Source organism: Suillus discolor (assembly GCF_016758755.1).
Source record: "Suillus discolor strain FC423 chromosome Unknown F5147scaffold_166, whole genome shotgun sequence".
Classification (NCBI taxonomy): Eukaryota; Fungi; Basidiomycota; class Agaricomycetes; order Boletales; family Suillaceae; genus Suillus; species Suillus discolor.
Window position 1 is genome coordinate 638 of NW_024541413.1, and position 21,003 is coordinate 21,640.

Here is a 21,003-nt window from a genome sequence, read left to right on the forward strand (position 1 = left end):
CCGCTTACGCTGCCAGTCCCGTTGACCATGTTTTTCACGAATTACGTTACACATTTTGGGTGACATGCACCATGCGAGTATCAATCAAACCAGATGCGCGAACTTCAGCTGATAATGACGGTGAAGCGTGTGGGTTTTCATGACTGGGGACCTTCATTCTTTCCTTGTTGGAGTCACGAAAGGAGATGGTTGCGATCTTGAAGAGCCTTGCCAACTTGGAGCGCTTGCGTCTACGAAATTGTACATGGAATCATGATCAAATTCGTGGGCAATCGATCGATTAATTGACCCTGTGCCGTTGAGTAGTGGAGTACTATCCTGATTTCCGAGCCTGGGCCATTGCGGTGACTGGAGACATCATTTTTGCCGCATGTCCTCGACAGTTCAAGCATGTTCATCCACCGACTCAGACCCCACATTATGGGTGCTAGCATTACAACGTCAAGCCGGACGGGCCGACTCGGAAGGGGTAGAAACTAGAACATGGGGGGAATCCCACTGTTGTAAGCTTGCAGCAAACGGCATATCCTTTAGAAACCCCCAAACTAATTAGTAATAGCTGATTGGCACATTTACGTCGGCAGCCAGCGACTCGAACTTAAAGTAAGTAAAGTTTCACGAACTACTTTCAGGGTGTATTTGTTTTGATACTTCTATAGGTTACATATTCCGATGTGTATATCTGCTGGCCCTGGCCCGGGGCTTCTGCCGGATGATGGCTACGTTCTCGTTGCGAAGTTCTGTCATTCACACTGTATCATCCACTTTGATCCACTATTTGGCCAAACCAATCAGCAGAGTCGCTGATCCGGTGCATCGCTAGGTAGACTAGATCCTGGTGGAGCAGCCTGATTTTCCCTCGTGATCCTCGGTGGTACGGTCAATATTGATTCAGAACGTTTGCAGACGATCCAGAGCTTTCAGCTGTAATCAATTCGCAGTATTTTCCCAAGAATATATCCAAGCCTGCATGTTAGTTTTCCCACCCTTGACGATACCCACTCTCTGTGATCCAACAGCGTAACGTTATCAGCGACTCACTCACTATTGTCCCCTGTCATGCTCGTAATGACCTGAGAGGGATTACTGAGGAAGCTTGATTTACGTATGTCCATAATACTGATCTTATATACCTTGAATCCGGTGGGTTAGGGTATTTGCGAACTCTATTCTGACACTTGCTGTGTATCCTAGATTGACAGAACTAATATTAGGTGTGTCAAATAGTACCGTTGTACTCGTATGAATCTAATGACGCCTACAGCAACGTTCGGTTACAAGGTTTTGAGAAAGACCTGCACCTGCGTGGGGAACAATACGCCACAACTTTGTCCATCCTATTTGTTGGATACATTATCATGCAAATGCCAGGGTGAGTTTTGTCTTTGATTGAGAAACAGCTGAACGTGACTTTTCTTGAGGAACATGTTCCTGCACTGGCTGGAGAGGCCTTCTGTCATCATCCCGTGCTGTACGTTTACAATATCAGTATTGTCAGGTTTGTCGACACTGACCGTTCATGAAGATGTTGCTAATCGTGCTCAAGAATCACAACGAAGTACGTTTCCCTGTCTTGCATCGTTCAGATCCAGTCTCTGATAGTTTGACCCAAGCGATACTGGGATTGTCATCGCCTGCTTCTTTCTTGGCTTTTCCGAAGCTCCCTTCTTCCCGGAATTGTATTTCTCGTATCTAAACGGCACAAGCGAGACGATGTCGCCTTGAGACTAGCTCTCGTTTCTTGTGGAAGTTTTCTCAACTTTGCATTCGGATCCCTGTTTGCATCCGCTATACTCCGCGGCATGCAGGACAAAATTGGTCAAGCTGCATGGAGGCAGGTGACGATCGTTTCTATAACTGAATGATTTGTAGATGGTTATTTTACGTTGAAGGCGGTATCACCATCTTGGTCGTGGTTTGCGCGATGTTCATACTTCCTGATTTCCCGCATAACACCAGGTGGTTCACCCCAGAGGAAAGCACAATTCTTATATCTCGCCATGTAGAAGATGGCTATGGTAAGGCTGACAAGCTTGGGAAGCAGACGACCATGAAAGGACTGCGGGATCCGATATCTGACTGGGAGGCGTGGTTGCGGCCGTAGTAGGGCAGTGTTTCTTCGCCTACTTCCCGACGCCGTGCGCGAAACTGGGATATAACACGACTGTAACGCATCTCGCGGAGATCAGGTACTCTGACAAGAAGCAGAGGCGTTACAAATGCTTTATTGTCTCCAATGCACTCGGCGCCCTTGCATTCATGATGTCAATCTTTACGATGGACAAGGCTGCGCGCTATACTTCACTGTGAGTGGTATTGCCGGTCGTGAGTCGTCACTCTTGTACTCAGAAACATACAGGTTCCTGATGCGGCTCGAGTTACCGCTGGATACTTGGTGCTCTTAGGTTGGATCAGCAACCCTTTCTTCAGAGAACCTGCGAAGCGCGCCGTTGCTACTACTCTAATGAACGCACTGGGCCAGTCTCCAGACAGGCAATGTTGTTGGATCGTCAGTGACGTTGTCATAGATTTCGTGCTCTCGCTGACTATTCACGACTACGCTTTTCGTATAGGTATGTATGACCGTCGAACTGAAGCACGACATACCCTTGTTCCTATGCCATCTGCATCCCTGCACTTGGAGTGTTATAGGTATATTTGGTAGTATGTATTTATATTTGAGGTATTTGGAGATTGAGAGGAATAAACAGGATATGAAGATATCAATAAGAAATTTGGGACTCGATTGGTTTTAGATATCTGGTCACCTATACTTCCCACATATCCTAGTTAGTAAGGTGGCCTTACCGTAATGTTCTGGCCACTTAATAAAGCCTTTGTGCCTTCCTACGGAGCACCGGCGGTGCGCACCAGCAGTTTCCTTGTACTTAGAATATTTTACTCTACAGTCTTTTTCCCACCATTGGCGTCATCACCCTTTTGGGTAATATGGTAGCGCACAACTTCGCACGATGCCACCACACTCGCGCTCGTCATTGTTGACGACGAGCTCGTATACGGTGAGTTTTGTTTTATTTTATTTTACATATATATCTCTCACTACAGGACATCACAAGACTACATATAGGCAATGTCATGGGTTTTGCAAACCCACATGGGTCGTGGGTATGGGTACCTGTGGGTTGGGTAGGGGTCTCAGCTTGCTGACCCACCAGATACCCATACCCATAGGCATGGGTTGGTGGGTATCTTGGCATCAGTTGAAGCTTATTGTGGTGGGTATCTTGGCATCAGTCGAAGCTTATTGAACTGTACAGTTATCACTATATATGGTAGTACATCATTTAAAACTTTAAACTAAATTTTACACCCGGAATCCTTCTATTCTAAGCAGTGCTTCTACACAACACAATCTCTGCATCAATGGCCAACAAGCGACAGCGCAAGCCTACCAAGAAGGCGCGTGAGTTCTTCTCAAATGTCAAAAAGATCATCAAGCGAAAAGCAAGTCATGAGCTCACCTCTGGAAAGTCTGGGAAACGTCCCACAACTGTGGTGTCAGATACCAAAGACTTGGACTCTCCTTCAATAGTTCCTATGGTTAGCCAGGGTAAAAATGTCCATGAAGATAGAACACCTACTTCGACACCTACTGCGGCCAAAGCTACAATGAGCCGTCGAGCATTTGTACGGACCAAGGAAGAAGAAGCTCTTCACAGTGACGAAGATGTTGTGGAGGTCATTCCGGAAGATGAGGATGAAAGCTCGGATAGTGAACTCGGTAAGACTCGATTCATAACAGACACTGTTGTATATTAACTCAAATGAGTAGAGTGCTTGAAAAAAGAATGGAACTCACCTATTTATGTGTTCTACCACCCAGTCCCAGACATTGGTTATCACGAAGGCCGCTGCTACCATGAATTCAAGTGCACGGCTACGAGCTGCAAGAAAGGGGTGCGCTGTTACCTCGATAAGAAGGATGCAAAGTCCACGAGTAACATGCGGAAGCATGCAAAGTTGTGCTGGGGAGAAGAGTCCGTTAACATGGCTGATGAAGCCAAGAATGCTAATGAGGCACGTACCATAATCTCCGGGGCGAAAAACGGGTCTATCGTGGCATCATTTGAACGCAAGGGGAAAGGCAAGGTCATATATTCACACCGGCAACACACAAGAACAGAAACGAAGTACGTACCTTCGCTGTAATGGTATCAACATCAAGGTTAATGATGGCAACAGAGCCAAGATTGTCCGATGGGTATCTGAGAGCCTGCGACCATTCACCATTGTAAAGGATCGCGGCTTTCAGTCACTAATGAAAACAGGTCAACCGGAATATTACATACCTTCTCCATTGACCGTCTCGTGTGACATCAAGTTGGTGTTTGCTCGCACGCAACAGCAGATTGCTAAGATGTTGCAAGTTTAGTAGCATACCTATATATAAAAATAAATCTAACTATTGCTTACCAGGAATACGACGGCCAATTGAACTTCGCCACCGATGCGTGGACGTCTCCAAACCACAAGGCATTCATAGCTGTGTCCGTGCATCTAGAGCATGAAGGAAAACCATTAGTGATGATACTAGATATAGTGGAGGTGGCCGAGGCAAGTAAATACCATACGTACCCTGAAAAATCACTAATGGTCCAGGATTCAGTCTCACTCCGGCGAGAATCTTGCAGCAGTGTTTGAAAAAATCCTGAAAGAGTTTGGTATAGCGGATAAGGTGAGTGGGGACACATAGCTTCTAGTACAGTACTTACCAAGTGGGAAGATGTTGAGTTTGACGGGCGACAATGCAAGCTCTAATGACACGCTGACAACAGAACTTGCCAAGCACGTGGATTCGTTCAGTGGCGCACTGAGCCGAACACGTTGTTTTCTACATATTGTCAATCTCATTGCGAAGTCCATCATCAAACTGTTTGACGTACCAAAAAAAGAGCAGGCTCGATTGGATGACGAGGCACCCGAAGCAATGGACATCCTGGAAGATGACATGGATGAGGAAGAACGACTCTTGCAAGAGTTGGCGAAAGGTACCAATAACGATGATGGATACACCATTGCCAAACGAGGTGAGGGCAATCCAGAGGACACTGACATAGACAACATTGAAGGGTGGGTTGATGAGAGCACAAACCTGACGGCTCATGAGTGAGAGGAACTCCACAAGAACCTGCGACCTGTTAAGCTTGTGCTTGTGAAGGTAAGGAATCAAGATTACATAATGGAACGACGTACTGATGCATTGAACACGTGCCTCGCAGCTTCGCAAACTTGCGTTCAGGATTGTGCATTCATCCACACTATTACTGCCTGCTTGGAAGGCGCTACTTGAAGAACTGGAACTGAAGGCTCGTGTCATGCCTCGGGACGTATCGACGCGGTGGAACTCCACGTTCGACATGTTGGACTTCGCAATCGAGTATCAGCAAGCTCTGGATGTTTTCACTGGGGACTGCAAATTCGGCCTGCGCAAGTTCGAGCTCAGCGAGAAAGAGTGGAAGATAGCTACACAATTGTGTGACACATTAGCGGTGAGTCAAGCAGTCCCTATTTATTAATTCCTCAAGCTCACACCAATAAAGATCTTGAAGGATGCCACCACCTACTTTTCCCGTGCCACGCCAAACCTTGCTACTGTAATCCCAGCCATGGATCACATCGACGAATCACTCACTACCCATTCCTTCGACCAGAACTTGAATAGCGCCATTCACGCCGCACTCACTATGGGCAAGAAGACCTTGGACAGGTACTATTCCCTTACCGACTCTTCTCAAACATACCGCATAGCAATGGGTAAGTTTTCATTCACTCTGTAATGTTCACTATACTAATCTATTTAAAGTGCTTCATCCGCGTCACAAACTGAGCTACTTCAAGACTGCTGGATGGGAGGCAGAGTGGATCCAGACGGCCTCTGACCTTGTGCGCCACGAGTTTGACTTCGCATATGCTGACATGCCAACCGGTTCGGCGGATGGAGAGTCAGCGGATGGTGAGCATGAATCACAGGTTCCAAAGGTATGTTTGATTTGGTTCAATCAGGATCATTGCTAACACATTGATCCGATACTCACAGACATCAAGAAAAGAGAACATTTTCGACCATATTCCGGCTCTTGCGGCTCCCAGGAACTCGGCCTCTTCAGACGAACTTACCGCATACCTCAGCACAAAGTGTGAGCATGTCCCCAATGTCATTTCATGGTGGCACAAGCACCGTACAACTTATCTGCGTCTCTCGCGCATGGCGCTTGATTATCTGACAATTCCTGGTATGTTTTCTCCTCGTTTTTTGTTGTACTGCTACTCACATTGACACCAGCTACATCCGTTGATGTCGAACATATTTTTAGCCGTGGCTGACTGCTGCTCTCGCATGTTTGCAGCCAAATGTCTTCGCAGACAACTCGGGCCTTGCTGTGTGTTGGGATCTGGAGCCAGTTGGGTTTGGTGCATGACGACGACGTCAAAGCAGTTGCAGTGTTGAACGATGTCGACGGCGAGGAGGATCAATTGGTTGATGGCTGGGATGTTATCAATATTTAGTTGTTATTGTGTTGCTACTACTGACATCCCTTGTACCTATGATAGATCTATCTACATGAATGCGTGGGTCGTGGGTTACCCACCGCGGGTTATATACCCATGATACCCTTTGCATACCCTCGTCGAAACCCATACCCGAGCATACCCTTGGGCCGTGGGTGCGGGTAAGTGGCGGGTACGGGTGCGGGTACGCTCATGGATACCCGCGGGTTACCCGTGCCATTGCCTAACTACATATAGGTGTTACTTTACGAGGCTCCTAGGTTCGTTCTCTGTGCATACAGGTACGTTAACCGAAAATCAACAGAGTGCGTGGGAATCATCCTGCCTTCAGCGTTCCACCACGCACCTTCACCTCCAAGCTGCCTATCCTCCCTCCCTGTCCCCCATGACACTCAATGCTGTGGGCGGTGTATCACGGAAATGCTCTGTCCATGTGGGCAGCAGAAAGACCAGGACTTTGCGTACAGAAACTTTGTGCTTCTCTCCTCAAGAGTAAGTTCATCTCTCTAATTTCTGTCATCTAATATACGTCCATTGATAGTACTGTAGAACTCCCTTTGACAGAGTGCAAGTGATTATTGACCTCTGAAGCCCAGCAATGCAGCCCCATTCATCGCCACCCCCACTATCAGACGACTTCTCTCCTTACGATGTTTTCTCTCCTTATGACGACTTCTCTCCTTACGACAACTTCTCTTATGACAACTTCTCTCCTTACTAAATGGACATCGACTCCATGATTCCTCCTCCCGGCGAGGAAGGACATATATTAAACCAATATCTTGTATCTAGTAACAACTATTGACAGACTACAAGTCTTCCCTATTGGACTCAGTGTGTGCGTTCCTTTTTTTGACCGTCTACCAACTTTTGTCACCCGATGGTCTGTTTCATTCCTCAACTCCAGCTCCAACTGAGCTTTCTCTGTGAGCTTTTGAGAGCATTTGGGACTGTGTGTTTGAGTTGGCGGTACATCAGCGGCAGTTCGCTTCCCGAGGGTCAATGCAGGAGTGACCTCATCAATAAGGGGTGTAAGCATGGGAGTAATAGTGTGCGCCTGTGATGAGTTCGTTTCCAGGGCAGTTTGAGTGTCTGAGTGGAGCGCTAATGAACCAGGGCACGTCAGCATGACTGTATTGAATATAAATAATGATTTACCTACCCTGATCAAGAGCACGAAGCTCTGTGTCCACCATATCATCTGTAATTGAGCTGCGGGCGGGCTCAATGTCATCTTCACCGTGCGGCGGTGAAGGTACAATGATACTGCGAGGCATGAACAATGCTCCTGACTGTATCTATAATTGTTGTAAGGTCGTGCATTGCCTAGTCTGCTATACTTGAGACGACAAGTGCGTTCGACCCTAAAGGGGAAGCGAGTGCAGCAAGGATCTAGAGGTATGCGCTGAAAGCGCTACTGGTTGGCCAATGCGAAGCGCGGGAATGCGCGCGCGTGTATGCGGAAACAAGAGAGAGTAAGAGTGAGTTTGCTTAGGTGATGATATGATGTAAGACAAGAGAAGGGAGATGCGAGGTGTAAACAAATAGATTTCTACTATGTTCTGCTAGGTAAATAGTGGGTAGTAACCAGTAAGTCCTCTGTCGTTCTGGTGGGAGAGTAAGTGAGTAAGTGAGTAAGTATGTACTGCTGGCACTTTAAGTATGGCGCCTAAGCGCTGTCATGCGGAGCTGAAGCGCTACCGAGTAAGGTATGTAAGTATATATGTAAGTAAGGGTCCATGATAAAAATAAAGATGGAATGATATGCAAATGTGAGAAATGGAAATATACGCACTAGGGAACTTGGTGGACAGTGGATGGATGCTTCTGGATGGCTGGCGCTATAGGGCGCTACAGCGCGGGAAAGCGCGCGCGCATATACATCGTGAAGCGCAGGAAAGGTACGCTCGCATGGCGCGCGTTGCGCGGGAAAGCTGCGCCTCATATAGAGATAGCTGCAGGTAGCACACAGAGTGATGCTACAAGTTCATGCCATGTACTCCCCAGTGAAAACTGCCATATTGCACAATGAGAGGCATGAGTCTCTACAGTGGGGCTGGTTGGACGTTGTGAGGCAAAGAAAATGGCGCTGAGGCTGCATTGTCATCTGGAGCAGTGAAATCAGGCTGACTAACATCAGGGACAGGGTATGATATATCAGCTGTCGTGACATGGGGGGGTGTATGAGCAGGAGTAGGGAGAGCTACAGTATTAGAAGGAGGTGGCTCAAGCGGTACAGGTGGCTCGAGCTCGGGAGTTAATGTCTCCCCATTTTTTATGCGCCGTGCACGCTCTTTAACTTCTTCTTGGTCAATCACCACAAAATGGCAATGGTGAAGTCTGATTGCCTCAACCACACTTTCAAGGCTGTCAATACCACCCTTTAAGTCCGAAGGGTTTGCCCATTGGGGGTGGTTCCACCCCACAAGCTTGACGAAGTAGGTAGAAACGAGCTTCTCGTACTTCGTGAACTCCATTGAGGCAGATGGATTGTTTGTGACTTTGCCTGCGATATATTAGCTGTTAGTATAAATTGTGCAAGGGAAAACTTACATAGTGACAAGTGGAGACCTGTTCTGATAGCAGCCTTGGCATTCGCGACATGCTCCCGATGATTAGTGGCCGAGTCTGGATTCACGTCAAAAAAATAAATTGAAATGGATGAGAATGATTACTAACTTAAAACAAGGCCATTGGCTAGAATGGTACTCTCGAAATCTGTCGCTAATTGGGCGACATCCTTGCGTAAGTACAACTGAACAAATTTTTCTGCTGCCGAACTTGTGAAGAATGCTTTTGGCGCCATAGAAAAATCGGAAATGCCTCAAACCATCACAACAATGGCTTCTATGCCAATGTGTTGTTTCAGAGCTTCCAACTAGGCCCCAAAATTCACGGTCAATAAACACTGAACCTTTAAAAACATGGACATCACCCACCTCTTCTTTCACGTACTGGAAGCTACGAGCACATTCGGCAGCACGAGAACGAGCGGTTATATTTGGTGGGCGATCTTGAGCACCCTTCTTGACTTCATCGAAGTTCAAAATAAGCTTGGTCCTTTGCTCAGCGGTGAGCTGATGGTACTCAGTAGCTTCCTTGACGAAATCCGCAATGTTGGACTTCTCGTGCATGTCTTTGTCTAGAATATAAGTTGTTAGCAATGAATATACATGGTTGGTAGATTGACTTACTGGCATTGGTTCTGATGCCCTGGAAATGCATAAATGCATGCCATGCACTGGTTTTGTTGCGCTTGCGGTGGTGAACTACAGAACCAAGGGTGAAACGCTCCAGGTAATGGCGACAAGGCTGCTTGAATTTGCAAGCCAAATCGGTAGCCTTTGAGTTCATATAGTTCAGGACAGCTTAAATCTCCTGGTCCTCATCAAGACGTTTGGTGCGTCGCCGTTCAGTCAGTTGTTGGCGTACTTCCTTCGATACTTTGATGTATGGACCACGTGTTCGAGCAATAAACCGACGAGGGTTGTGTGAGCGGCTTGTCGGAAATGCCGTTGAGGGAATGCTGATGCGCAAGTTCAAAGACTGAAAAAACAACGGTCATTCTGCCATTTAAATGTAAGATACATGGCGAGTGGCATATACAAACCGAACTATGGAAGCTGTACGTTACGATCTTTCAACATAGCTTGTCCAATGGCATCGGCATGGTCCAAAGAGATGTTAGTGTCCTGCTGCAATATCGTAACCCATCGCTTCGCAAGGTAGTTCTGACAGATCGAAATGCAGATGTTATGAAAAGTGTCTGGGTAACCAAGGTTCTCCAACACTGCCTCTGTTGCATCCCCAAATGGCGTGATTGCGGACATATCAGCATAGAGAGGCTCTATGATAAAGCGAGGAGGGGTCCAAGTAGGCGACACAGTAGATGAAAAAATCCCCTTCGATGGGAGGGCAGAGATTGGCGTTATGGGGGGGTATCTTGTACGTGAATGAGGGCATTGGGAGTCAGACTCGCTACCAGAAGTCGAGTAGACAGTGATGGTGCGTGACAACTGCGATGACTTTGAGCTCTCATCATCAGTATCTGTCATAGCGGTTGAAGTACCCTAGGTGAAAAATTAGGCCATATCAGTTGAATACAAATGTAAAAGTACCTTGCACACACCCTTGACCCGCACACCTCCAACCCCAACAGCAGCCGTTGTTACATGACGCTGGATAGAGGGCACATCCCTTCGACCTTGCATCAAACCAATTTGATGCGGCTTCCATGTGATAGTATCGTTGTCAAAGGATGGTGCGTGTGATAAGACATAATCACTGGAACTCAACAGCCGTTCCAAGGAGCCTGCAGGACAACCAGGAAAGATGAAGTGCGCAGAGGTTGGCACAATTGGGCAGGGAATGAGCGGCATGATGGGGTCTTCTGTTCGGGCCTTTCCCTTTGTAGGGGTCTGAGCCATCGTTGAATTACCCCACTTGTGCCGAGTGCGGGTGTCTGCAAATGCATTTGTGAGTGGAGTAGCATAGTCGGAAAGAAAGATTTGGGTGATCTGAGCCACCACTGCATGGAGCTCATGGTGCTCTTCAAGGACTTTAGGGTTGATGTATACGTTGGCTTTGAGCGTTTGAGGCGCAATGTTCACATTTGGAGACGTAGCACCAGGGTGATGCAATACAATGGTAGATCCACCTGTCAACCTGTCTAGAACGGTGCACTACATGTGCTATGAGCGTGTTTGATGATTCAGAAATTGAAAGGACTTACCAGGTCAAATATACAATGCAAAATGCGCTCGGTGTGTAACGTTCGAGAACGCCAATTACCAATCTTCTCCTGCATTAGACTTGACTGAGTCTTTGAGACACCAGTGCGGTAGTGATCCAAAGTCAATTGGTAGAAGCTGTTGTTATGGTCAAGATGGCTGCCATCGTTGTGGAGCCCATGCATCAGTAAAGACAACAGCACTGACTCCCACCGTTCCTCACATCCAGCAATACCATTGAGAACTTGAGGACGCTGAATGAGAGCTTTGAATTCATCGAAGCCATTGACAGTAGGGGATCTATGCAGCAAAGTGGCTTTCCAATGAGGAAGACTTGACTTCGACATGGTGGATGGGTGAAAGTGAGGCTCACTCAATAGTGATTATGTACTTCAAAATGCGATGTAATGAACACTGCTGCAACCACATTTCACTGTCCAAACATTCAAATTTCAAATTTCAAATTCAACTCTTCAACGTTTCAACCATTTAATATGACAATTATATTGAGTATCTCACACAGTTCAACATTAAAGCGCAATGAATACCATGTTTTGCACCATCTAAAATTCTAGCATCGTTAAATAAACTAATGTAGTAGAGCAGTATTCAAATTTCTCCTATCACAACTTGAACACAATACCAACCAGCAGTGCATGTAAAGGAATGTCATGTAATTTGTGATCATTTTGACCGTCATCAGTGACTTCAAGCCCATAGGGCTTGAAGTCGGACGGTCAAAATGATCACAAATTAAATGACATTCCTTTACATGCACTGCTGGTTGGTATTGTGTTCAAGTTGTGATAGGAGAAATTTGAATACTGCTCTACTACACATCCTTTACATGCACTGCCGGTTGGTATCACAGTGAGAATGAACAGCAAACTCATGAAATTCAACAGTGACAAAATACAGTAAGTAGTCTGATGGCGGAGAAGTACAACTACTCTGCAAATTCCAAGTCAACGCGATGATGATCGAGTCCTTCAATATAAGTATGAACATCCTGCAGCTGCCGGCTTAATGCATCTTCATCTCCCTCACCTTCGTCTGCTTCATCTGTCAGCCCATGTTGCACACCTTCAAGTGCAGATGTAACCTCGCACTGCCGACCTTCACAAGTGCCAGGAGACATGGGACTGCTGTATCTGGGGAGCCGTAGAATCTGCTCAATACGCCAAAGGTGTCGTCCGTTAGCTGACCGCAGCCATTGCCACCGACGCTGTAAATGGGCTGCAAGCAGTGGATTGTCGAGCTCAAGCTGCGCAATGGCTCGTGGATAATCCAATGTGTCATCCCGAATCTTTGTGCATAAACGCCCAACCTCAACATTCAGCCTGCGGATCTCTTCCTTAGCTCGCTGGTGTGCAAGGTGTTGTGTGGAAGCATGTCGGTAAGAGGGATTGGCCCAGCGTTTCATTTGGATCTCAGTACCTGTTTCGCGGAGCAGGTCAAATTCAGCTAAGAATGAGTAGTCGACTATTTGTTCCCACTGTAATGGGGGGCGAGGAGGATTCAGCTGGCTTGCATACTTGTTATATCGAGTTAGCGCATTTCGGATCGCAGTGGCTCGACTCTTGAGAGCAGTTGATATCTGAGTACAAAGTTTGTATCCTGATGGACAGCAGTTAGAAATAAATAAATAGATAAAACAGTATTAGATCCCATACCTAGACCGCTCATCTGGAGCTTGGTCAATTCGAGAAGTCACATGACAACAAGCCGTTCGACATCGTCGACAGCCTTGTGATAAAGATGGTTGGTGATGCGCGACTGGGCTTTCACACGCTCAGGATGATCCGGACCCCATCGTGCGTCCAGGGCCATCTGCCGCTCGTAATCAACGACAACGTCAACCTTCTGATCACGTTTGGTCGCAGCATGAGTATGACGCCGCCGTACATTGCCAGCATCCTTGGGAGAGTAATTTGGACGTAAATCGAGTTGACCGAACTGTATGTGAGCCTTACAATTTTCGTCAGCTTATGAATAACTGAAGCGAAGAGAGCTTACTGCACCTCTTCATACTCGTTTAATGCTTTTACGTAGTCTATTTCAACACTGGATTCATCCTTCTTCCTTGCAAGACGCTGTAAGAAAAGACGTTCGTCTTCGAGGTCGCCGTCAAAGTCAGGATCGAGAGTTGCATTTGAAGCATGAAAATTGCCAAGAAAAATGGTAGTCGTAGATATCGATGTTAAGGCTTGGACATAATTATTGAATATGAAGTCAGCTAAATTTGTGATTAGATCATTCAATATTCAATGAGGACAAAGGGTGGACTTACATAATGCAGCGTACCTGTCCGTATCAGCAAAACAGAAGTGTTTGTCGAGTGCTTGGTGTCGGTGGAACTCAGTGGCGTTACGTATTTCGGAAGCCAATGCATTGGACTCAGAGAAGACTCATTCGCACGTTTCAAAATCTTCCATTCCAGCACCAAGTTTGTGCTTGGAGTGGTGCTGAAGCTGACAGAGACGATTATGGGCATGTCCATGAAAAGTGGGGACAACACCTTGCACGTTGAGCCTCTTGGCACTGTCTCCAAGTGTGCTGCACAGCAGGATCTTCTCAAAGGCACATTTTACGTCATACCCATACAAAATATTGCTCCCGAAAACGTCCATCAGCTTCTTAACCGAAGCGATGGGGTATTTCATTCTGCAGAATATTAATAGTCAGCACATCAAATGGGAAGTGAAGGAACTAAGATACAGCTCGCTGCTTCGCACCATGTCACAGATGGTGAGTAGGAAGCCATGTTGGCACACGGTAATGAAAATGCCTGATTTTTTGAATATTGCAAACATTTTCTTCTGAGATTCAGGTGCGGCATTGCGCCAACGGTCCACACACACAGTATGCGGCTCTGCAGAATCAACAGAATCAGGCTCATCAACCCATGGATTGTCAGGGTCTCGTGTAGGGCGCTGTTCCCTTGCTTGGTGTGCACGAGCTGAACGGACTTCATCTTTGAATGCATCAACGTATGATTCACTTAGCCATATCGACGAGGTTCCTATTCAAGTGTCCAAGTGTTCCTGACTACCACATATGGCAGGATCGACCAATTTGGCCGAATTATTGCTGTCACAAGCACACAGGATAGAAAATTCTAGAGGGGGTTCATCCGTCAGCTTGTACTGGCATGCAGGACATGAGTTTAGCATCCGCCAGTTATCCGAATCGTGGCCTAGAACCTTGTCCAGGCGGTGGTCTATGCGCCGATGGAGTTCAAGATATACATCATAACTGATGCGAAGCTGCTCGGCAAGGTGTCTGCGATAGTATACCTAATTTTATGTAACATCAGAGCAGTGCGAGGATGATGCCATGAAACTTACACCATGGAGAAAACAGAGCATCTTCGCTTCCGCATGAATACTGAAGCGCGGGGTTACTCGGTGGCTTTGCCTGTACACATCCAGCATGCGAATGGTGATGGCAATGGTCAGTCGAATGGGTGAGCTACCTATACAACCAAAATGGAGTAATGAGACATTGATGAATGGGGAAACGTGTTTGAATGTGCACAAACGTCAGTCTGAGGTTCCATTAGAGATGCAAAAGCTCGATTGAACAAGAAGGCCTTACCAAAAATGTCAATGACCTCGATGCTAAACTGATCGGTCTCATTGACTGAGGAAGGAGGCTCCAAAGGCTCCAGAGGATCGTGCATATAGTTGAGAAGGGCGTCCGTGAGCGCCTCATACTGTGAGGCCCAATCTGATGCTAGTAGTGCGATACGGCCACTACGGTCACGGGTATCCAACCTTTGTCTACTAAGAAAGGGTTGTTTTAAGTGCTTGTGAGTGTGACAGAAACACTGAACTTACTTCACTATTGTTGTTGTGAGTTCTTCTAGTTCCCAGTAGATTGTTAGTTCATCTCCCGCGTGACTGAAGGAAAATCCTTCCTCGCTGGGAGGAGGAATCATGGAGTTGATGTCCATGGAGTAAGGAGAGAAGTCGTCTGATAGTGTGGGTGGCGATGAATTGGGGCCGCATTGCTGGGTTCCAGAGGTCAATAATCGCTTGTGCTCTGTCAAAGGGAGTTCTACAGTACTATCAATGGAAGTAAATTAGACAGTAAAAATTAGAGAGATGAACTTACTCTTGAGGAGGGAAGCGCAAAGTTCACGGGCATCATCTTGGCATTGGCGAAGTACTCCTGTATGCAAAGTCCTGGTCTTTTTGCCGCCCACATGGACAGAGCATTTCCATGATACACCGCCCACAGCATTGAGTGTCATGGGGGACAGGAGGGAGGATAGGCAGCTTGGAGGTGAAGGTGCGTGGTGGAACGCTGAAGGCAGGATGATTCCCATGCACTGTTGATTTTCGGTTAACGTACCTGTATGCACAGAGAACGAACCTAGGAGCCTCGTAAAGTAATGCCTATATGTAGTCTTGTGATGTCCTGTAGTGAGAGATATATATGTAAAATAAAATAAAACAAAACTCACCGTATATGAGCTCGTCGTCAACAATGACGAGCGCGAGTGTGGTGGCATCGTGCGAAGTTGTGCGCTACCATATTACCCAAAAGGGTGATGACGCCAATGGTGGGAAAAAGACTGTAGAGTAAAATATTCTAAGTACAAGGAAACTGCTGGTGCGCACCGCCGGTGCTCCATAGGAAGGCACAAAGGCTTTATTAAGTGGCCAGAACATTATGGTAAGGCCACCTTACTAACTAGGATATGTGGGAAGTATAGGTGTATCTGGTATAGTTGACAACTGAAATATTGATGGCTTCTGACAGCCAGACAACTGTAAATTCAAGCTCGATGCTAGGTATAACACTGACAAGGAATCAAAGAATTGAGTGGTACACTGAATATTGCAACTATAAAATCGTCATTACGCGGAGCTACCAGGATTGATGTTAGCAACTACAAGGACGGATGGCAAATGCTAAGAACTCACACATCTCGGCAACTCAACCAGTGCGTCCCATGTGCCATATGGCTCAAATCAAGCTCAACGCCTCCTCTCAGGATTACAATTGCAGTACCAGGAGAATAAAATGGATATCAGGACAATGGAGGTACCCAGAAAAGGAGCTGATGATTGGGTCCCATCATCCATCCATTAGACTGCAGCAAGAAAGGGGTTGAATGAGAATCATGATGTGAAGCGGTTTCGAGCAAGTCAGCGGGGTTTGGCAGAGCGTATTCCAGGTTGGAAGAGAAGAAAATCAGGGCAGCGTTACAAGTGTTGGGTGGAATGATGCGGCTTTCTTGGGTGGGAGATGAGGTGTTTCAATGCAGCGAAAATGCGGAGGGATATGAGTCTCTGGACCGGGGGGATGGGGATGGTTGCACATTCACTCTATCCCACACCCGCACAGTGTTATCTTCTGAACCAGACGCGATGCGAGTACCATCCGGTGAGAATGAGACTGAGCGAACTGGGGCAGTGTGCCCCTCCAAGGGCTCACCCAATGGCTGTCCAGTCACTGCATCCCACACACGCACAGTGTTATCCGATGAACCAGACGCCATGCGAGTACCATCCGGCGAGAATGAGATTGAGTAAACCATGTCAGTGTGCCCCTTTATTGGCTCACCCAATGGCTGTCCCGTCGCCGCATCCCACACCTGCACAGTCCCATTCTCCAAACCAGACACGATGCGAGTACCATCCGGTGAGAACGAGACTGACGAAACCATACCAATGTGCTCCTTCATGAGCTCACCCAATGGCTGTCCCGTGGCTGCATCCCACACCCGCACAGTGTTATCTTCTGAACCAGACGCGATGCAAGTACCATCCGGTGAGAATGAGACTGACAAAACCGCTCCAGTGTGCCCCTTCAAGGGCTCACCCAATGGCTGTCCCGTGGCTGCATCCCACACCCGCACAGTGTTATCTTCTGAACCAGACACGATGTGAGTACCATCCGGCGAGAACAAGACTGAGCTAACCAGGGCAGTGTGCCCCTTCAAGGGCTCACCCAATGGCTGTCCCATGGCTGCATCCCACACCCGCACAGTGTCATCTTCTGAACCAGACGCGATGCGAGTACCATCCGGTGAGAACGAGACTGATCAAACCGCTCTAGTGTGCCCCTCCAAGGGCTCGCCCAATGGCTGTCCCGTGGCTGCATCCCACACCCACACAGTATTATCCGATGAACCAGACGCGATGCAAGTACCATCCAGTGAGAACGAGACTGAGCAAACCAAGGCAGTGTGCCCCTCCAAGGGCTCACCCAATGGCTGTCCCGTGGCTGCATCCCACACCCGCACAGTCTTATCCGATGAACCAGACGCGATGCGAGTACCATCCAGTGAGAACGAGATTGATTTGACTTCTCTAGTGTGTCCATTAATTACAATCTGGACAACCGCCCAGTTCAAATCACGACCAGATGCCAGACGAAGGTTATTCAGAAACCTTGGCATAAATTTGGTAGCCATGGTGGAGTTGATGGGCGAGAATGGGAGCGCCGATAAATACAGATGCAGCGTGCTGTGCAAGATCATACCGCCAAACACTTGAATGAATCTTTGTACATCCATCATGTTAGACCGCAAATCGTCGTATCCAGAATGGCCCTGTATTTATTTATGGGTTGTTCGTCCGACAATACCTCGTAGGTGTTTGCTCACTTTCAGCCACTTGGCAACGAATGGAAGTATAGTAACTGCGCTGCTAAACGCATTGAGAAGTCCGAGTGATTCAATCCAGAACATCAGTCGCTCGTCGTCGAAGAGTGATCTCATTTCCTGTGCGAGCTTATCGTCAAAGTCAGTTGTTCGAACATGCTCAGCCCAGTATCGACAGGAATAGGAGAGATGTGGGGGAATGGATGTTTTGACTCGTTGAGGAAGCTCTGCGTCTTGGGAATTGGGGAGGTACGACAACTTTAAATCACAGATATTGAAGCGAAGATCGTGTTCCATCACTCATAGCGATGCAAATGCAAGGTCGCGTTGTACGTTGGACACCTCGACGAAAAATTCTCCGCTGGATGACTTATCTGTCAGGAAGTCGTGGAAAGATGCGTGAAGGGGTTGGATGGGAATACGCGAATTGGTGGTGCCGCTGAGAAGGGATCCCATGCGTTTAATAATGTCCATGCTGTCATGCTTATTTTCGTCTGGAAAGTAGCTCCGCATGATATCGAGGGAATTGAGAGGGAGTGGTTCAGCTGTGCCGAGTATCTGTCCCATCACGGAACGAAACCCTGCCAGGGCTTCTTCGTACTCGTCATCGTCATATTGATCCCTTCTCATGATTTCTTTCAAAATGACCAGATACATATCGTACAACAGGTTCTTCTGCTTGCCGGCCCTGCGGTTGACGAGAGCATTGAAGCGACGCATTTGGCGTATGCCTGGAGGGGTATCTTTGATGTATTCGCAAGCAAGACGGGCCCACTCAAAAAGGCCATCGGCTTTCGCAGCTAGATTTGTAAACTCTTTATGGCCAAAATCTGGTAGCCCCTTCAGCTCCTCAGATACGAACGTGTGGATGTCGCGCTCTGCCACTGCTGCTGGGATCTCATCCATCGACAACCGTAGAATATGCTCAGCGCCGTGAAATGTATCTTCGATATCATGAAGTGGGCGAGACGTGACGAGAATCCGAAAGTTGGATGGAAGTTCTGTAATTTGGGGAAGACCTCTGTCCTGAAGTCTACCAGAAAGTATGCGCAGGAGGTTGTGCCGAGTCTCCTTTCCACCGCTCTCATCCAGTGCTTCGATGACGATCAAGACAAGCCCTACACTTGACGCAGGCAACTTCTTTAGCGGTTTCATGAGAAGGTCGCGCCACTGCTGGATAATGTCCGTCATATTCTTGAGCGAGTGTGCATCCTTGACCGCATCTGCTAACGCTCGCTTCATCCCCGAATCACGGTCAGCGAGATTGCGCGCAATGGTAGAGAAAATATTTTCATGGCGACGATCTGCTTCTCTGTGCCAATTGAAACAAAAACATGAACCAAGGCCTCCCGATTCCTTGAACCAGTTGGCAATCGTGTGGGCGATGGCTGATTTGCCCTTGCCCGCAGGACCAGATAGCCACAGCACCCGTTTGGCAGCATCTCCATTGCCGTTGATCCAGTCCGTAATCTGGGAAAGAATCTCCGTGCGCGTCCCAGGTAGGCACTGTTTCATGGTATCTAGTCCTGCGCCCTTCACATAAGCGATATCCCCAAGATCCAGGGTATCGCCTGAAACGGCATGAGTGAATGTAAAGACAGAAGCGTGTCAGAATCCTTACCCATACGTTGGACGAAGACAGCCACGTCCCGATCGACTTGATCCCGAAATTGTTGCATAAGGCCGTCCAAAGTGTCGCTGTACTGTTTGATCGTGTCATCAGTTTCCGAGATAAGATTTTTCCTGAGTCTCTTCCCTATAATATAGTATAAAATTCATGTATAAGGTACGATAGCTTGGTGACTCACAAAAGCTCTTTCTCTCCGAGTAGTCCCTGATGAAACGGGCACACTCGAGAGTCTGGTGAACGATCTTTTCGACGATGCCGCGCATCGATTCAATTTTTTCAAGACTATCATCTTGAGTCATAAAGCGGTAAACTTCAGCCAATTTCTTGAGAAGATTAAGAATCGATTGGTCACGCTGTGTCTGAGCAATTATAATCTTTATGGAATTAGAACCTCTGCGTAGGAGACTTCCAAACCAAAACATACCTTGGATGCAGCAGATAGCATGCCCAGCGCCATCTTTGCATACAGATGTACCTATCCAATGTGATTAGTTCGCTTTCAAACGACAAGAATGGCCCATACATCTGTGATCTTCTCAAGGACAGCATCGATAATCTTGAGGGGTTGGAGATACGTCGTCTCAAAATCATCTGCAGCAGTAAGATCCGCTGGGGCATTCTCGACGGCGGATGCCATAGAAGTCGCATGTTTCCCGAGTAATCACATGTTTCCTGTACCATCACAGGCACGTTGAAGTTCAGCATCAACTGAGTGAGGATCGGGTCTTCCTTCCTCGCCAGAAGGAGCAGCCTGAGCCTGTAGGACCGCCAAGATTAGAGAAGAAAATCAAAGTATTTGATGGAAATACCTGTGAACCAGACAGCCTTTGGTTCACGGACTCACTGGGAATCTCAGATGTGGTGGGATGCTCGCTTTCGTTGGAAGGCTGGGGATGCGACGTGGCCTGAGCGCCTCTAAGAAAATGAAAGGACTGGAATAGCAAGTTTGAGCACTTACCTCGACTTGCTGACTCGATGAAGCCGCTTCAATTTCGACGTCGTGGATCGCAGTGACACATGTGCGTGTTTGCTTGGAGCGTTTCTGTACTATCTTAGCCGTATTCAAGACAAACAGTTTTCACGTCTACACACAGGAAGCTTTTGGTAAACCCATTCTTCAATTTCCGCATGAACTGACAAGATCCTGTACGAGGTTGGTTCTGGACGAATAATGCGTAAGGACGACGATAGATTTCAAGAGACGACGTACCGAGCTTTCAACTACATTTGCCTGATTGAATCTGGAAGTTCGTGGAGGAGGATCGATATCTGGCCTATGATCTTCAGTCATCGCGAGTGGTTGTAGATTTAGATCGTTGTGAAAGAAACGGTGTCCACTGAGGAGTAGTGTGAGAAGGGAGAATGGGTGTCTCACTCTTTGGCAAACAGAATATTTGAAGCATGGCCAGCACATTAACTTCAAGGGCTATGGATTCAGCCACACAATTGCCATCGGTTCCGGCGGATGGGCCCATAGCGACAGGTTACTGTGTGCG

The 21,003-nt window shown here is 47.4% G+C and overlaps 6 protein-coding genes across 6 annotated transcripts; 4 read left to right on the top strand and 2 right to left on the bottom strand.

Moving 5' to 3' along the window:
• Positions 1 to 370: 370 nt before the first annotated feature.
• Positions 371 to 2,652, top strand: F5147DRAFT_748688 (MFS general substrate transporter; the record flags this gene model as incomplete). The annotated part of the gene is made up of 12 exons (XM_041440100.1): positions 371 to 469; positions 589 to 603; positions 1,081 to 1,143; positions 1,195 to 1,214; positions 1,265 to 1,372; positions 1,422 to 1,515; positions 1,603 to 1,679; positions 1,727 to 1,834; positions 1,873 to 2,018; positions 2,108 to 2,306; positions 2,350 to 2,481; positions 2,598 to 2,652. The coding sequence occupies 12 exons, from the start codon at positions 371 to 373 to the stop codon at positions 2,650 to 2,652; spliced, it is 1,116 nt and encodes a 371-aa protein (XP_041284685.1).
• Positions 2,653 to 3,798: 1,146 nt separating this feature from the next.
• Positions 3,799 to 4,714, top strand: F5147DRAFT_588936 (uncharacterized protein; the record flags this gene model as incomplete). Its single annotated transcript, XM_041432127.1, has 4 exons — positions 3,799 to 4,155; positions 4,274 to 4,387; positions 4,438 to 4,592; positions 4,621 to 4,714. Coding segments are annotated over 4 exons (720 nt in total), but the record flags the coding sequence as incomplete, so codon positions are not given.
• A 30-nt stretch (positions 4,715 to 4,744) lies between these two features.
• On the top strand, positions 4,745 to 4,945 carry F5147DRAFT_527472 (uncharacterized protein; the record flags this gene model as incomplete). The annotated part of the gene is made up of 1 exon (XM_041430026.1): positions 4,745 to 4,945. A coding segment is annotated over one exon (201 nt), but the record flags the coding sequence as incomplete, so codon positions are not given.
• Positions 4,946 to 5,378: 433 nt separating this feature from the next.
• Positions 5,379 to 6,036, top strand: F5147DRAFT_588943 (uncharacterized protein; the record flags this gene model as incomplete). The annotated part of the gene is made up of 3 exons (XM_041432128.1): positions 5,379 to 5,510; positions 5,562 to 5,775; positions 5,825 to 6,036. 3 exons carry the CDS (start codon positions 5,379 to 5,381, stop codon positions 6,034 to 6,036), a joined length of 558 nt encoding a protein of 185 aa, XP_041284688.1.
• A 1,385-nt stretch (positions 6,037 to 7,421) lies between these two features.
• F5147DRAFT_659449 (uncharacterized protein) lies at positions 7,422 to 11,608 on the bottom strand (the record flags this gene model as incomplete). The annotated part of the gene is made up of 12 exons (XM_041434593.1): positions 7,422 to 7,481; positions 7,505 to 7,662; positions 7,694 to 7,732; positions 8,663 to 9,037; positions 9,085 to 9,159; positions 9,211 to 9,286; positions 9,471 to 9,673; positions 9,726 to 9,873; positions 9,964 to 10,077; positions 10,161 to 10,601; positions 10,650 to 11,213; positions 11,264 to 11,608. 12 exons carry the CDS (start codon positions 11,606 to 11,608, stop codon positions 7,422 to 7,424), a joined length of 2,598 nt encoding a protein of 865 aa, XP_041284689.1.
• Positions 11,609 to 12,207: 599 nt separating this feature from the next.
• Positions 12,208 to 14,943, bottom strand: F5147DRAFT_748689 (uncharacterized protein; the record flags this gene model as incomplete). Its single annotated transcript, XM_041440101.1, has 11 exons — positions 12,208 to 12,323; positions 12,345 to 12,878; positions 12,941 to 12,953; positions 12,981 to 13,178; positions 13,283 to 13,497; positions 13,552 to 13,668; positions 13,705 to 13,925; positions 13,980 to 14,283; positions 14,311 to 14,557; positions 14,609 to 14,736; positions 14,859 to 14,943. 11 exons carry the CDS (start codon positions 14,941 to 14,943, stop codon positions 12,208 to 12,210), a joined length of 2,178 nt encoding a protein of 725 aa, XP_041284690.1.
• Between the last annotated feature and the right edge of the window lie 6,060 nt (positions 14,944 to 21,003).